This window comes from Crocuta crocuta, unplaced genomic scaffold (assembly GCF_008692635.1).
Source record: "Crocuta crocuta isolate KB4526 unplaced genomic scaffold, BGI_CrCroc_1.0 scaffold96, whole genome shotgun sequence".
In the NCBI taxonomy this organism is placed as follows: Eukaryota; Metazoa; Chordata; class Mammalia; order Carnivora; family Hyaenidae; genus Crocuta; species Crocuta crocuta.
In genome coordinates, this window is record NW_027531522.1 from 3,284,850 (window position 1) to 3,300,843 (window position 15,994).

At 42.8% G+C, this 15,994-nt stretch overlaps 1 protein-coding gene across 1 annotated transcript in view; it reads left to right on the forward strand.

Annotated features, from left to right (window-relative positions):
* CUNH10orf67 (chromosome unknown C10orf67 homolog) overlaps positions 1-15,994 on the forward strand; it is a 168,688-nt gene that overhangs the window by 54,169 nt on the left and 98,525 nt on the right. The window contains 1 exon segment of the mRNA XM_077772452.1: positions 9,546-9,692. Within this exon segment, the coding sequence (XP_077628578.1) occupies positions 9,546-9,692 (147 nt within the window).

Sequence of the window (15,994 nt, forward strand, 5' to 3'; positions counted from 1 at the left end):
CAATCACTATTTTTTCCTTGTGATGAGAACTTACAGGATCTATTCTCTTAACAACTTTCAAATATACTGTAAGGTAGGGTTCACTCTAGTCTTCACATTATACATTATGTTCCCAGAGTTTATTTATCTTACAGCTGGAAGTTTGTGCCCTTTGACTACCTTTATCCACTTCACCCACCCCTGCCGCTCATAAATATGTTTCAAGTAGTGAACTGAATATATGCTATATTTTAAATACATATTTATTTATAACATATAAATATAACATATAAATATATGTTATGAACATATACAAAACAACACATAAAAGCACAAACGCATAAAAGGTAAACATTAAACTCATAGTTTAGCAGGTAAAATAATTTAGCTCAAAAAATAAACTCTACAACATAGCGCAGAAGAAAATGTAATCAAAGTCTTAAAAAAAAACGCTGAGATCTTAAAAAAAAGAAAGATGATACTTGTTTTATCATTAAGTCAGAGAAGATTTCTCTTTTTTTATTTTATTATTTTTTTAAATGTTTTTATTTATTTCTGAGACAGAGTGAGCAGGGAAGGGTCAGAGAGGGGGAGACACAGAATCAGAAGCAGACTCCAGGCTCTGAGCTAGCTGTCAGCACTGAGCCCGATGCGGGGCTCGAACCCACGAACTGTGAGATCATGACCTGAGCCGAAGCCAGACACTTTAACAAACTGAGCCACCCAGGTGCCCCTCTTTTTTTTTTTTTTTTAATGTTATTTATTTTTGGAAGAGAGAGATGAACTGTGAGTGAAGGAGGGGTAGAGAGAGAGGGAAACAGAATCTGAAGCAAGTTCCAGGTTCTGAGCTGCCAGCACCCAGCCCGACAGGGGGGCTTGAACTCATGAACTGTGAGATCACAACCTGAGCAGAAGTCGAACACTCAACCGACTGAGCCACCCAGGCGCCCTGCCAGAGAAGATTTCTGTGCAGTTTTCTCCCTTCCCAGACATCTCTTTCTGATTGTCATTAGTTGGGAGAATGGAAAATCGCTGTAAGTGAACTTTGGGTATTTTCCCAAGACGTCTTCACCATCACGTAATCATCTTCGCTGACTCGGAAGAGATCACTGCCAACAGCTCATAATCCATTTTGCAGAACTGCGGCCCTTGTATGGATAGCAGGTAGCAGTGTTTCTTCCAAGGAAAGCGTTTTGGGTTTGTCTTCATTACTTTGTCATATAGAGATGAAAATTTGATGAAGAATTCCCCAAATCCATTTCAAGGTGGTAAAACAGTGTATTTGTTACAAGGATAAAATGTTAACATTGTTTTTAAAAGTCTTTGAACTGGGACCTCTTAAACATGGGAGAAGTAGATGGGGCACCTGGGGGGATCAGTCGGTTAAGTGCCTGACTTCAGCTCAGGTCATGACCCCCCAGTTCATGGGTTTGAGCCCCACATTGGGGTCTGTGCTGACAGCTCGGAGCCTGGAGCCTGCTTCGGATTCCGTGTCTCCCTCTCTCTCTGCCCCTCCCCTGCTTGTGCTCGGTCTCTCTCTGTCTCTCAAAAATGAATAAACATTAAAAAAATTTTTTTAAAGATGGGAGAAGTAAAGAAGAAGCATATCTAATGAGGGCACTCATTTTAGATCCCAAATTTTAATGCAGCAAATACTGTCCAGGTGTTAACTGATTTTTATCTCAGATTTTAAAAAAAAAAAATCCTAATCACAGTATGATGCAATAAAATACCAACATGTTGGTATTTGGAGGGGACTGAATTTCTGGACTCTGACTTATGAAACCAAGACCGGCCTCTGCCAAGGGCAGGGTGCCTCTCCTTGGATTGTGAGGAATGCCTTCGCTGGAGCACAGCTAATGGCCTGAAAGAAGCTTTATGCTGGGGAGATGTGGGAAAGAATACTGTGTAGCTGAAATGGCAAAACAACTAAAAGGAAAGAAGAGAGTTCCAAAATGAAGTCCCTGCAGACTCACCTCCTGGCAAGCTATACAATGTATCAACACAAGCTATGTAATGTATCATCCCCAGCTGGGAAGCCAGCAGCCACTTCTTGTGCCCGACACCCACAGTCCATGTGTTCCCACCTTGTGTGATCACCCTCCTCGTCTCTTTAGGAGAGGGCTGGCTGTGGGCCTTGCTTCCAACCGGTAGCAGCAAAGGTGCCCGGATGATTTTGTCCCACAAGGTGTAGCTCCTGTCTTACAGAGTCTCTCTCTCCTTTGCTGTCTTGGAGGAAGCAAAAGGCCATGTTGGGGAGCCCTGACATGTGGAAGTCAATAACCGCAGGCAGCCTTGAACTGAGGGAAAACCTCTGGCTGACAGTCAGCAAGCAACTGAAGCCCTAAGGCCTCCAGGTACAAGGATGTGAATCCTTCCAACAACCTGAAAGAACGTGAAAGCAGGTCCTTTCCCAGTCGAGCCTCCAACAAGACACTAGGATTGCAGCCGCACAGTCCCTCCACAGAGGATCCACTTAAGCTGTGCCTGAATTCCTAACCTGCAGACACTGTGAGACAATGCATGTGTGTTTTAAGCCACTCAGTTCGTGGTAGAACTGTACGTTTGTGACACAGCATGGATAAAACATACACGCTAATTTTCAGTGAGCCGTCACCTCCTTCTAGTTTTTTACTTCCTACATCCATCCCTGTGATCTTGCCACGAAACTAGCTCAGGCCGTCAGCATTGTGTGCCTGGCCTGTGGCGGCTCTCCCCTTATCCCATCTGGTCTCCATAGGTCTTTATCTGCCCAGACAAGTGAGTGGCCTTTCAAAACATAAATCCCTTCACATCTGGCCCTTGTTTGAAACCCTTCAGTGTCTTCTCCATACCTGTAGGATGATGTCTCAGCCTGGTGCCGGCCCTTACGTTTCTTCACTCTTATCTCCTTCCACTTCTTGGAAAGCTTTACCCTCCAACAATCCTGAGCTACTTGCAGTCACTTGCCTCCTTCTGCACACCTCAAGTCATTAGTCACCGCCCTGGAATTTTCACATAGTGTCCCTTCTTGCTGGAATGATCTTTCTCTCCTCGATAAGGGACACACTGAATTGTATCACAATTACCCACTTGTGGATTGTTCTGTACTCTAGATCCTTTGTTCCTGTGGACCGGGGGACTACGCTGCGTTCATCTTTGTACTTTGCACTTAGCAGAGAGTCTGACACATCATAGCTGTTCAACAAATGTTTATTGAATAAAGGCCCAAATATAACCAAGACAGGTACCAAAGAACTTGACCTACGTCATGCTCCTGGAAGTAGATCATGAGTTCTTAGTAAAGATGTCCTAGATCATGGCTGTGCATGATGCTGAGGGCTTAAAATGTTCTTTCACTCAATGATTGATTCATTCACCCATCGTCTGATTTTGTAGCAGAGACAAAAGCAATTCTGGCACTAAGGTTGTTCATAATCTAGTAGACCTGAGAGATAGGAAGGAAGGAAGGAAGGAAGGAAGGAAGGAAGGAAGGAAGGAAAGAAGAAAAGAACACTCAGCCATTACAATCCATAATCGAGGTTTTCACCTGATGGGTGCCCAATTCTTCTGAGTGGTTTGGAGCAAGGAAAAGGAAAATTTTTAGGGCAGGGGGATTTCTGAGCGAAGCCTCGAAGGATGGTGAATTTTTGGCAAGCCTGGGGGAGATGAGAGGAATCAGGGACGTGGCCCATTTCATGGAACAGAGGCATTAAGGTGCACAGAAGTCAGGGAGCTGCAGGTGTTTGGTGAGACAGGACTGGAGAGAGTGAGTGGTGAGAGGCGATGCAGGGAAGCGAAGCCAAGGAATCAGTACTTTATTTCCAAGACGTCAAAGAATCGTTGTCGAATTCTGAGCAGTTCTCATGACGTGCTTAGACTTCCCACCTTGAAAGATAAAGACTATTGCTGGGTTTATGCTTGATCAGTAATACCGCTCCTCCCCTCTCAGGTTCTGGACAAGTTGAAAAAGAAAGGCAGGGAGCCAACAGATGGAGATTGTCTGCCTTACTGATGAGGCGGCTGCCGCGTGCGAAGTCTCAGAATTTGGCAGACGCGACTCTCATCACAGTCTGCGCTGGGCTGCGCGGGGCTCTTCCTTCCAGAGCAGAGCATAAGCTCCTGCAGCGTTTGCCCCACAGAGAAGGCAAGAAGGAGGGAGATGGCCAAAGCAGGGCCGACTTCCTCTTCCAAGGTCATAACCAAGAGGAGGATATCACTCCCCATAAAAAAAAGGGGGGGGGGAGAAAAACATTCCCTGGATGTTTCTTTTTCTTTTAACACATTGATCTTAACCCTTTAGCCTGTGATCTATTGGCCGTGTTTCTGAGCCTCAGGGGAGAGGAGCGCCCTGCTGCCATCTTTGTGATGCTGCCCCCCCAGGACCAAGCACTGCTCTGCAGGGGGGGGGGGGTCCTTGAGAACGCTGGCGCCCTTGAAGTTTTGGCGTCCAGCTAGAAGGGAGCATTATCGACATTTAGCTGCAAAGTGACTATGTATCTAATACTGAGACTTCATCTTCCAGTCTGTTTCTCACCCCTGGTTACAGCCAGCTGTGTTGCTCCAAACTGCCGGTCAAGAGGCTTTGCCCATGAGACCAAACGACATCATAAAATCATTCTAATAATAAAAAGCCGACAGTTATGCCAAGGACTTGAATAACAGGCTCTTCTCACTTTCAAATGCTGAAGGAGAAATTAAAATACAATTATTAACTCTGCGCAAGACCAGAGGAATGGAAGTCCTCAATAAAATTTTCTTGCCATCGTGAATTAGAAGTCTGAAGACATGCTTCTGCCGTCTCCATCCCATCGCCTGCATCGGAGCCAAGCTCTTGGTGGCACAGTGTGGTCGGAACATGGGTTCCGTGAAGGGAGGGTTGAGCAAACGCATCAGTGCCTCAAGCATCGTGGGAGCCAGCCTTCTCGCCGCCAAAGAAAGGGTTAAGCTATGGAAAGGAGACAGGCTGTAATAAACACCATGGTGGTGGATTGGAATTGAAGGTGTTGGTGGGAATTTATGGTCTTTAGATGAGATAGTCTATTAGGATTCTCCAGAAGAAAACAGAACCAATGTGTAGAGAGAGAAAGGGAGGAAGAGAGAGGTTGATTTTAAGGAATTGGGGCACATGGGTGTGGGGGTTGACAAGTCTGAAATCTGCAAGGTAGGCTAGCAAGCCAGAGATTCGGGGAGGAGCTGGGGTTTTGGACAGTCCAGGTCCAAAAAAGTCTGCTGACAAAATCCCCTCTTCCTCTGGGAACTCAGTCTTTTCTCTGAAGACTTTCAACTGATTGGACGAGGCCAACCCACATTACGGAAAGTAATCGGCTTTACTCAGTCTCTCGATGTTAATGTTTTCTTTTTTTAATAATTTTTTTTAATGTTTTATTTATTTCTAGGAGAGAGAGAGAGAGAGACAGCGTGAGCAGGGGAGGGTCAGGGAGAGAGGGAGTCACAGACTGAAACAGGCTCCAGGCTCTGAGCTGGCAGTCAGCACAGAGCCCGACGCGGGGCTCGAACCCACGAACCGCGAGATCATGACCTAAGCGAAAGTCGGCCGCTTAACCGACTAAGCCACCCAGGCGCCCGTCTCGATGTTAATGTTAATCGCACCTAAAAAATACTTTCACAGCAACATCTAGACTGGTGGTTAACCAGATCTCTGGGTTCTAGAAAAGAAAGCCAGTTTCAAGCCCTCTCCTCCAGCACAGAATGCCGCATCCAAGGGAGGCCGCTGCTGGGGAGGACAGGAACCTCGATGGGTAAGATTAGCCTGGAATGAGACTTGGGGCGTTTTATTTTTTGTCTTGGCTCTTGCTTTCTTCCTATCTTTCTTTCCTCTATCCAGTTTTGTTGTTGTTATTTAAGAGTTAAAAAAAAAAAAAAGCAGTGAAACTTTCCTGGGGTTTTTGTAAGAGGGAAGAAACACGAGACAGGAGACCAGATTTGAGGGGCGGTGGAGAAAAATAAAAGCGCCTTCCGCTTGTCCCCTTGTGAGTCTAGCTCATTCCATAAACATTGGTCAAACATCAGAAACATTCCTGGAGATGAAGAGAAATGAATCCAAAGTGTTTGGGCCTTACAATTATTTTGTGAAATGTCAAAAGTGAAACTTTCTGGGGGTGCCTGGGTGGCTCAGTCGGTTAAACATCCGACTTCGGCTCAGGTCATGATCTCGCGGTTGTGGGTTCGAGCCTCGCGTCGGGCTCTGTGCTGACTGCCAGCTCAGAGCCTGGAGCCTATTTCAGAGTCTGTATCTCCCTCTCTCTCTGACCCTCCCCTGCTCACACTGTCTCTCTCTCCTAGAAACAAACAAAAATATTTAAAAAAAAAAAGTGAAACCTTCTGTTCTTACAAAGAACTGCGTGACCCTCTCTGCCCTGAAGTCCAGGGGAACTGACCCTATCCTAGAGGCAGGCTCACTGCTGAGTCTGCACAGCGTCTCCACCCAGTTCCTGGGGGCAGATTTTAAATGAGCATCTTGGGGTGGCTTGTGGGGGGTTNCTCTGTGCTGACAGCTCAGGGCCTGGAGCCTGTTTCGGACTCTGTGTCTCCCTCCCTGCCCCTCCCCCGCTCACACTCTGTCTCTCTCCCCCTCAAAAATAAACATTAAAAAATATTTTTAAAGATAAAAGTAAAATAAATCCACCATATCCAGAGCATAAAAAGTAGTGAGCAAATAAACAAATAATAAATGAAGTGACCCAAGAAGAGCATTGACAAGATACAGGAAGAACACAGTAGTGGAGGGCAGATGGGGGTGCTGAGGCTTCCCAGAGCAGTGGTATCTGGGTCTGAATGACAAAACACTTAGAACAATAATAAATATTAAGATGCAATACTTACAAGGAGCTGATTGTGCTGTAGACACTGTTCAAAATGGTTTATGCGCATTATCTTATTTAAGTCTCATGGCAGTTTACGTATTGTTATTAATCCCATTTTACAGATGATTAAACTGAGGCACAGGGCACAGGCACAAACAGAGCTGGCCTCCCGACACAGGCTATCCTGCTCTACACAACCAATCTTGTTCTTGAAAGCCACTCAATTTAAAAAGCTGGTATTATTAGGGGACCTGGGTGGCTTAGTCGGTTGGGCGTCTGACTTTGGCTCAGGTCATGATCTCACAGTTTGTGAGTTCGAGCCTCACATTGGACTCTGTGCTATTAGCTCAGACACTGCTTTGGGTTCTCTGTCTCTGTCTCTGTCTCTCTCTCTCTGCCCCTCCCCCCTTTCAAAAGTAAACAAAAAAGAAAACATTTTTTTAAAAAGGCTGGTATTGTTCATACTGATTGTTCTGCCTTCACTCTTTTCCATTGTGCTGCATCTGCATGTGCTGATTTTTACATTAGGGCTGTGAGGCCATGTTAGTGTTCTGTTCCTAGCTTGATTCCTAATTCTACCATGATACATTATTCTCCTCAGGTGACTGGCATTCATCATATATTATAGAACAATTTCAGTTTGTAAATCTCTGAATATATGAACTTCAGGTTGTAAAACTCTGAAATATAATGTTAAGTGTATTCGCGGGTATGATTAGGTTTTACTGTATTTCCTGTTTGTGCATGTGCTCAAATCTATGAGCAGTGAACAACTAATAACAATAAAACAATTCTGTAATTCTCAAAAGAGTCCAAAATGAACAATAGGATTTTACACAACAGGGTTGAAAATGAGATTTCCCTATGCTAGAAATAAGAAACAGCATTCACATTTTGAATATTTCTTTCCTGTTTGGTTTTGTGATACGGTTCTTACTGACTGTAGACAGGGCAGCCCTTAAGTGCCCAAAACAGGCTGTCAAGAAATGGGTGCTGCTATGCTCACAAATGGAAGCGGTAAACTAATCAACAACCCTGATTAATAAATTGATAAATGGACGTTCTAAAACTATTTTGAGTTCTCAGGAAAATTCTAATACTAATTAGAATTAAGTACATTCAAAACATAAAACATAAACAGCTCATAGCATATGAAAAAAATTCACTTTGAAGGGCAATCAAAACATGCTGATTAAGGGGCACCTGGCTGGGTCAGTCGATGGAGCATGTGTCTCTTGATCTCGGGGCTGTGAGTTCAAGCCCCACATCGGGTGTAGAGATTATGTTTTCCAAAAAATAAAGAAGTAAAACATGGTGATTAATTCAAAAATAAAATACTATGTTCATACATTGTCATAGTAAGACTCAGAAAATGACAATATACTGTGGTTCAGAGTGTTGTAAGGCAGACCTTCTCATCCTCAAGGTAGAATATAAACTGAACAATCTTTTTGAAAAGAAATTTATAAAATGAGTCAAGGCTGTGAATACATTTCATATGCTTTGGCCAGAAATTCTACTGCTAAGGGTCTATCTGTGCCAAGAAAAAAAAATCAAATATGCAGACAGAGATGTATGTATAAAGATTTGGTATAATGGAAAACTTAATATATATTATAATGATCATATAAAATTATGGCATTTCTATGGAGCAGAATGTTATAGAGCCATCAGTAATTATGTAAAATGTTAATGACATAGGAAATGCTTAAAGTCAAATGAATCAAAATTAAATGCTTAAAGTCAAACGAATTAATTAATTAAAAATTAAAATATATCTCCATGTATGATCTATGGTGTCAACGAAGAATCAAATTCGTTTCAAGCCAGTTCGAGAGTGTATTTTTCATTTAGTTTCTTTTTGATTAGTGTTAACAAAAAACAGCTTATGGGGCACCTGAGAGGCTCAGTCAGTTGAGCGTCTGACTTCAGCTGGGGTCATAATCTATAGTTTGAGCCCCACCTCAGGCTCTGTGCTGACAGTGTGGAGCCTGCTTGGGATTCTCTGTCTTCCTCTCTCTCTACTTCTCCTCTGCTCTTTCTTTCTCTCTCAAAATAAATAAACAACAACAAAAAAAACACACCAAAAAACCCAGCTTATTCAATTTTTTAAATAAAAGCGAAAACATAGACATTTTTTCATGCAGAGGGAAATGAATGATATGCTAGAATTATATAATTTTATAATGCACATAGACCCTGAAGATTACTTCCACAGCTTTGCCGGGAAGAAAAATTCCATTGTACTGCATATTCCTCTACCCTGATCTCAGTTTCCTAATTTTTCAAATGAAGCCTCGTTTGTCTAGATTAATGGTTTGCCAACCTTCTCTGTGGAAAAAAAGAAAAAGAATGAGATTTCTCTCCACATCTCCATACCAGGCCACGAGGGGAATTTAGTGGCACCGTTCAAGTTTACTTCTCTTGTTACATATTCAAATGTTTGCTACTTTCTTCTAGGGGAAGATTGAAGTAGAACGTTCACAACACGATGTAAATTTACAGTTGAGGTTTACTGTTAGTACTTGCCTGGTGGATGCAGTTAGAGTCCGACATTATTCTTTGTGTTTTATAGCATAATAATGTGCTATATATTCTATGGCATTTTAGCATATCATTCAATACATGTATAGTTACATACTGAAAATTGTGTGCAAGTTATAAAAATAACTTGCAAGAGAGTAGCTTAAATAAAACATAAAACAGTTTCCGATGGTGTTCGCTCGGTGTCTGATTTTTAATGCTGCTTTTTCTCCCTAGCAATTCTTTGAGGTGGAAGAAGAGACTTTTTTGCAAGAATCAGCAACTATCAAAATGAGTATTTTGTTAAAAAGACTGAAGGAGAGAGAAGGAATTATTAAGGAGTTAAAAGAAGAACTAGATCAATGTGAAGAGTCTCAACAACTTGTAAGTTTCAAAACAATGGATAATTAATATTAATATATGTAAATAAAACTATAACTTTCCAAAAGTTTGGGTTAAGAATAAAGGAAATACAGGTGATATATCTTGGGTATCTCTCCACAACATCAGCCAGTCCAACCTTTTTCTGCTCAATGGCATATTCCAGAAAACCCATAATAGTTATAAATAGCAGTATAATCGTCCTCAATTTTTATTTATAATGGAATAAAATAACCTATCTCCCACTGAAAAATTTTTCCTATCTAGAAGAACATGTAAATAGATTTTTGTTTTAATTTTGAAAACTCCAAGCCTGGTTGTGCTGTTCAGATAGTTTGAAAGATACAAAGCCATCTCCCCAAGTCAGAGGCTTCCAGAAAGCCCCTTTAGAACTAGAGAGCTTTCGAGGAAAAATCGTGGAGGGTTTCCCCCCAGTTCTCCTTGTTGCATAGGGAGTCAGGAGCTGGTTTCCTACTTAAACAGAGGACTGCTGGGAACAAAAATGGAAAGAGAGAGAAAGGAGAGGCTAAACTCCCATCAAGAAGGAGAATTTTCAGGGCTCTGGAAAGTGTGGACTCTGAGAGTGAGTTCATTTTCACCTTAAGTCAGCTGTCAGGCAGTGGCTGTGGCCCAACTGCCATTCAGAGCCACGGAGGGGTTTGTAGTAATAGATTCTAAGAACAAGAAGCTGATTGTTTGAGTAGGAGCTAGCAGAAAGGCTCGCAGAGAGGCCAAGAAGAATAACAATCTTTTGAACATCAACTGGCAGGCACCGCGTGCCTCATCAGCGGTATCTTATCTCGGAGCTAAGTTTACAGAGGAGGAAGCAGAGACGGGTGGTTAAGGTACTTCCCCCAGGCATATGGCTAGTAAATGGTGAAGATAGCATGTGGACCAAGGTCCAACTGAATCCAAAACCCACAAAAGGAAGTGGAGCTCGGGGCGCCTGGGTGGCTTAGTCGGGTAAGCGTCCGACTTTCGCTTAGGTCATGATCTCGCGGTTCGTGGGGTCGGGGCCCGCGTCGGGCTCTGTGCCGACTGCCAGCTCTGAGCCTGGAGCCTGTTTCAGTCTGTGACTCCCTCTCTCTCTGACCCTCCCCTGCTCGCGCTGTCTCTCTCTCTCCTAAAATAAATAAATAAAACATTTAAAAAAAAAAAAAAGGAAGTGGAGCTCAATGCTCTATAGTAATATATACTAGTATATTAATACATATGTATATATATACATGTAAATATTGACACACGCATAAATATGCACAGAAAAAGTCTGAGAAATTGTGTATCAAAATGTGAACCCCAGGAAGAAACACTTGCTCGCTGCCGGTCCCTTTAAGTGCAGTCTATAGTTTACCTATATCCCACACTAGTAGTCTTATTTAAAACTCCCAAGTTTAGAATAGATAAGGAATTGAAATTGTATCCTTCTAAAGGATTTCCTTCACTAAGTGGTGAAGGCATGTTTGCTTTGTATAGTCTATTAGAATTCTTAGTGTTCTAAAAAAACCTGAGTATCTTCTAATCCATGTATTATGACGTGTTATTAGCATAGATCTAATGCAATTGAATACTAATTCTTTTTACACATTCTGATTGCTTTGCGGGAGGCGTATCCAGTTCCTGCCTTTACTTTAACCTTTTCCTGGGTCTAAATCTAGTCTTTTTAATGAATGAATGAGTGAATTTTTAATGTTTATTTATTTTTGAGAGAAAGAGAGAGACAGTGTGAACAGAGAGGGTCAGAGAGAGAGGGAGACACAGAATCCGAAGCAGGCCCCAGGCTCTGAGCTAGCTGTCAGCACAGAGCCTGATGCGGGCCTCAACCTCACGAGCCGTGAAATCATGACCTGAGCCGATGTTGGACACTTAACCAACTGAGCCACCCAGGCACCCCTAGTCTTATCTTTTGGAGATAATAATATAATAGAAAAGACTTAAAACCTGTAATAGTATTGGCTTTTAATCTTGCCTTGGCCAAAGATATCCAGCACAGATTGGCAAGGTTATTTTGATCCATTATTTCCCACTTGAGAAGTGCAAAGCGATACCTACCCAGCTAAAAGCAAGAGAGGTATGAGAGGGAAATCTGTTGTACTGACTGAACTGCTTTGAGTTCTTTAAAAAACAGTGAGTGTATAAATTTTAGTTATCATTGTGAGGAAATACACAAGCCCTTACGACTGCCTGGTCTACATTCGGGGAAATGCACTAAACACACCTCGGGACTTGTTGAGATGTCCCAATTTGATACTTGAGCTCCTTACACTAAAACCTGAGGTGTATCCTGGAATGTTTACACCTGTAAGTGTTCTCCACCTCTTCCCTGGTGTCTCTGATGCTCTGGGGAAAGAAGGAGGATAGGGATGGCTGGTGGTGTCTTTGTGGGGACAAGGGAAGTGGAAGGCCCCACCCTGCTCTTGTATAAGCAGGTGCTCCCTGGTTCAGGATGGCATCCGGAGTCCCTGGATTATTCCACTATAATTCGTCCCCAGGGAGACCACCTCACAATTTCGGTAAACACCCTAAGATTTGAGGAAGGTGACACACTCCTGATTAACTAGGTGTATACATTTCTTCCACCTTCTTACAACTCCAGCAAAATGGCCCTGGTCTCCCACCTTGACTGAGGGCCATGTAGGTCAGTCAGTAATAGTGTACATTTCAGGAACATGGACGTGAATGCCACAGAACAGATCATGATTTATATAAAAGAAGCCTATGGAGAATACCCCCCCTTTGTTTTTAATCCTCTAAGAATAAGATTTCCTAAAACTCCATGCCACTTGCGCTCTAAGAGAGCTTTTTTTTTTCCGTCATTTCATCTTATGCAACTGCTCCCTCTGGTGGCATCAAAAAGCTTAAGATATCGAGCATCTGAAATCCGAGTTTGGAAAACTGAATTTGGAGAACCAACTGGGAAATTTCAAAGTAGCAATGGTGATCACTTGAAAAACAAATGGAAATAAGCAAGCTGAATAAGCAATAGGGAAACACTCTAGTTTATCCTTACCAGCAGCCAAATTACATAAATAGCTTTATAGTTACTAAGTAGACCAAATATCTCTCTAGAACTATTTTTGAGAAAAATCTGATAAGAATGTGATTGCAGAGGGAAAGTTTAAGAAACAACTGCCTTAAAACCTGTTTATAACCAAGTGGAAATCAGGAAAGGGAGCTCTTCAACTTCTAGAAGCCTCCTCCCTCCGGATCAGAACTTCCTTGATGTTGAATATTCCTCAGAGCAACTTCATTCAAGGGCTGAGCATCTTTTCCAGTTTCGTGCATCATAACTTAACTGCATGACCCGTAGTTATCAGGTTGTCACGCTGTACAGTGACGAATCCCCGCGGGGATGGCTAAAGGAGGCTAGCCCGAGCGCGTGCACACATAGGCGTGTGGATGCCTGCAAACGTGCATGTGTGTTTCAGTTGCTTTAATTAGTTGCCGTTTTCAAAAGACTTTGTTTCTTTCTTACCTTACCACGCATGAGCTGTGCAAACATCAGCCTCGCACCCCCCACAAGTGAACATGACTGCTTGTTGCTGACAGCGCTGAAACAGAGCTGTCATTCAAGAGTCGCCGCTCTGCAGGGCTGCACTACCCCAGCGTGCCGCTTTCCTGGTTGTCACTCACGGGGAGAGCACCTGCTCCCCTCCATGACTGTCATGCAGCATGGGCACGCATCAGAACTCTACAGCACGCCCCAGCAGCAAATTGAGATGTCCGAGCTCTATACGCGGAGCCTGCAGAATTGAGACACGAATATGGCAGAAGGAAGACTGCTGAGAGGCACATGCAGGGCTCTGAACGGAACTCCTCAGACTTCATTGTGCACCGGGAACCCCCGCAGCTCTTGTTCAGATCCAGATGCTGACAGTCGGTCTGGGCTGGGTCCTGAGGCTCTGCGTTTCCCATACGCTGCTGGGTGATGCTGAGATTCCCGGTCTGTGGACCAGACTCAGAGTAGCAATGCTCCATGATATGCCAGTACCCAGACATGATTCTTGCAGGATCTGTGTAGGTTTCTGAAACCTGGGAACGGCGATTCCATCCCACACACCTTGTTGAGTGTTCACCAGAGAAAGAGGGCGTAAGCCACGACCCGAAGTCATAATTTTCACGCGATAGAAAAACTTTACCTCGGTGAGTTCCTTTATCAGTTTAAAATTCCAGAATGATCGCGGATCGCACACACTCTCTCCTCAGCTATAATGCAGCTTTAACTAGCTACACCTAGTTAATCGCCTTTTAATGATCTCCATCCTTTTCAACCTTGGTTTATTAAATGCAGTTTATTTTAAAGAAGCCTTGTGGTTTAAAAAAGTCAAAGCTAGTGGTGTGGGCAGATGGTAGAAGGAACCCCACCACAAAACCTGCCACTCAGAGTGTAACAGATGACCGTAGCAGCCCAGAACTATCCCTTTGTTCATTTTGCTAATGAGTGTCCTCATTGCTGTGGAGTCTGAATAGTTAATTACCTGCAGTTCCTGCAACTGACAGATGGTGGGGACAGAGCTAAAGATTAACCTCACCAGGCCGAGGGGCTGTAGATGGATATGGAGAGAAAAAGCCCTCCAGTTGAACGGGTTTTCCTTGTCTCCTGCTTTTATGCGAGAGTTTTAGAAAACACATCTAAGTATTAGCTGCTACCCTTTGTAAATTTTATACTTTGTGTGATTAATCAAATCGTTCTTGTATAGTTTATGATCATGTGTGCTCCTGTAATCCACTGCGGTATCCATATCCTGCCAGTTAGGAAAACTGCTTAGCCCTTTGAAGACAAATATTGTTTGTTTGTTTGTTTGTTTGTTTGTTTGTTTGTTTAAAAAGCCCTATTAGTCTATAAGTGCATTCTGTGATGGTTTCTAATTGAACATGGGGACTAGAAATTAATGGCCAGGATTCTTCTTTTATTAAGAAAACAGTGTTGTCTATTAATTATTAGATTGTTAACTCTCATTCATTAAGAATGAGTTGGGCTCAAATAATTTAAATGAAATGGTGAATCAAAATCATGAAGATTTGTATTGGGTTTAGTGCAAAATTTAACGTTGTGTTAAAAATTAACTCTCATAGAACTAACTTCACTGGCAGGTGGTGTGTTATTTTTTTTAAGGGTTTATTAAACATACTGCAAAAATTGTAGCCACTTATTTTTCTTTTGAGCCATTATGGCCACAGAGAAAAACATTTTAATAACTGACTTTCAGGTATCTCTGAAGTTAAAGAAAGCTACCTTTCCAAAAGGAAAGTTGGGAGTAGCGATTTTGTTTTTGAGGAAAGATTTTATTTTTGTGTATTAGCAATCGTGGCATGGCTGCAGAAAGAATAGATTATCATATATCTGAAGATCACTTTAAAGTTCAAAAGTATTTCTGTCATCTGGATGAATTCTGAGGCAAGGCATTAGAGCCTTCTATCTCTTTGAGCATAAAGCTATAATGACTTTTAAACATACTCCTTAAGATTTTGAGATTGCATAACCATTTAATATTTTACCACCACGAACTAGAAACCTCTCCGCCAGCTTCCCCAATCCATTACATCTTAATTTTTTTTTTTTTAATGCGTGGCGGTAAAATCTAGATAACCATCAGCGAGTACATTCAGATGTGTTTCAATAGCTTTGAAGCAGACGAGAAGAAGAAGAAAGGAAGAGTAGCTGTCCCAATAAGCTTCTATTGCGTAAGAAAAAGCCTCTCCCATAACGGACATGGCAAGATTTAAACAAAAGACGCACATAATAAAAATGTAAATGAGTTTGCTTTACTAAAACTATAACTTTAAAGTCTTTTGTTGCAAGTTATCCTGAAACCTTCTTACAAGGTAATCACTGTTTGCATAGAGATTTAAACCGAAGTCTTCAATAGCATTAAACGCCTGCGCGGTGCCAGTGTGACAGGCATGCAAAGCCACGTTAATGTTCAGAATATGAATGGCCTCTGGGTGGCTCCTCTACCAAGCAGAAAACCAACTGTGTGGATATCCGTGTGCCTGATGGACTCCATGCGGCTCCCAGCCTGAAAACGTCACCACTTTGACATGTGATGTGCTCCTCATGACACTGGCAGCGCTGACACTGGGAAATGCCACAAAGGCAACAAGCCCCCCTCCTTGGCCGTGCACTCTGCTACCCCCTGGCGCTGCCCGTCCCCGTCTCCCCAGCCTGCCTAGTTACAGGCGGACAGCACTTCAGACACACACAGAGGGAAGTGTGGGTGGAGGGGCCCCAGCTGCCTCCCCGGACACAGCCTCCATAATGAATTGACCTGAATGATGAGGGCACACAAACAGTATGATATGCATTA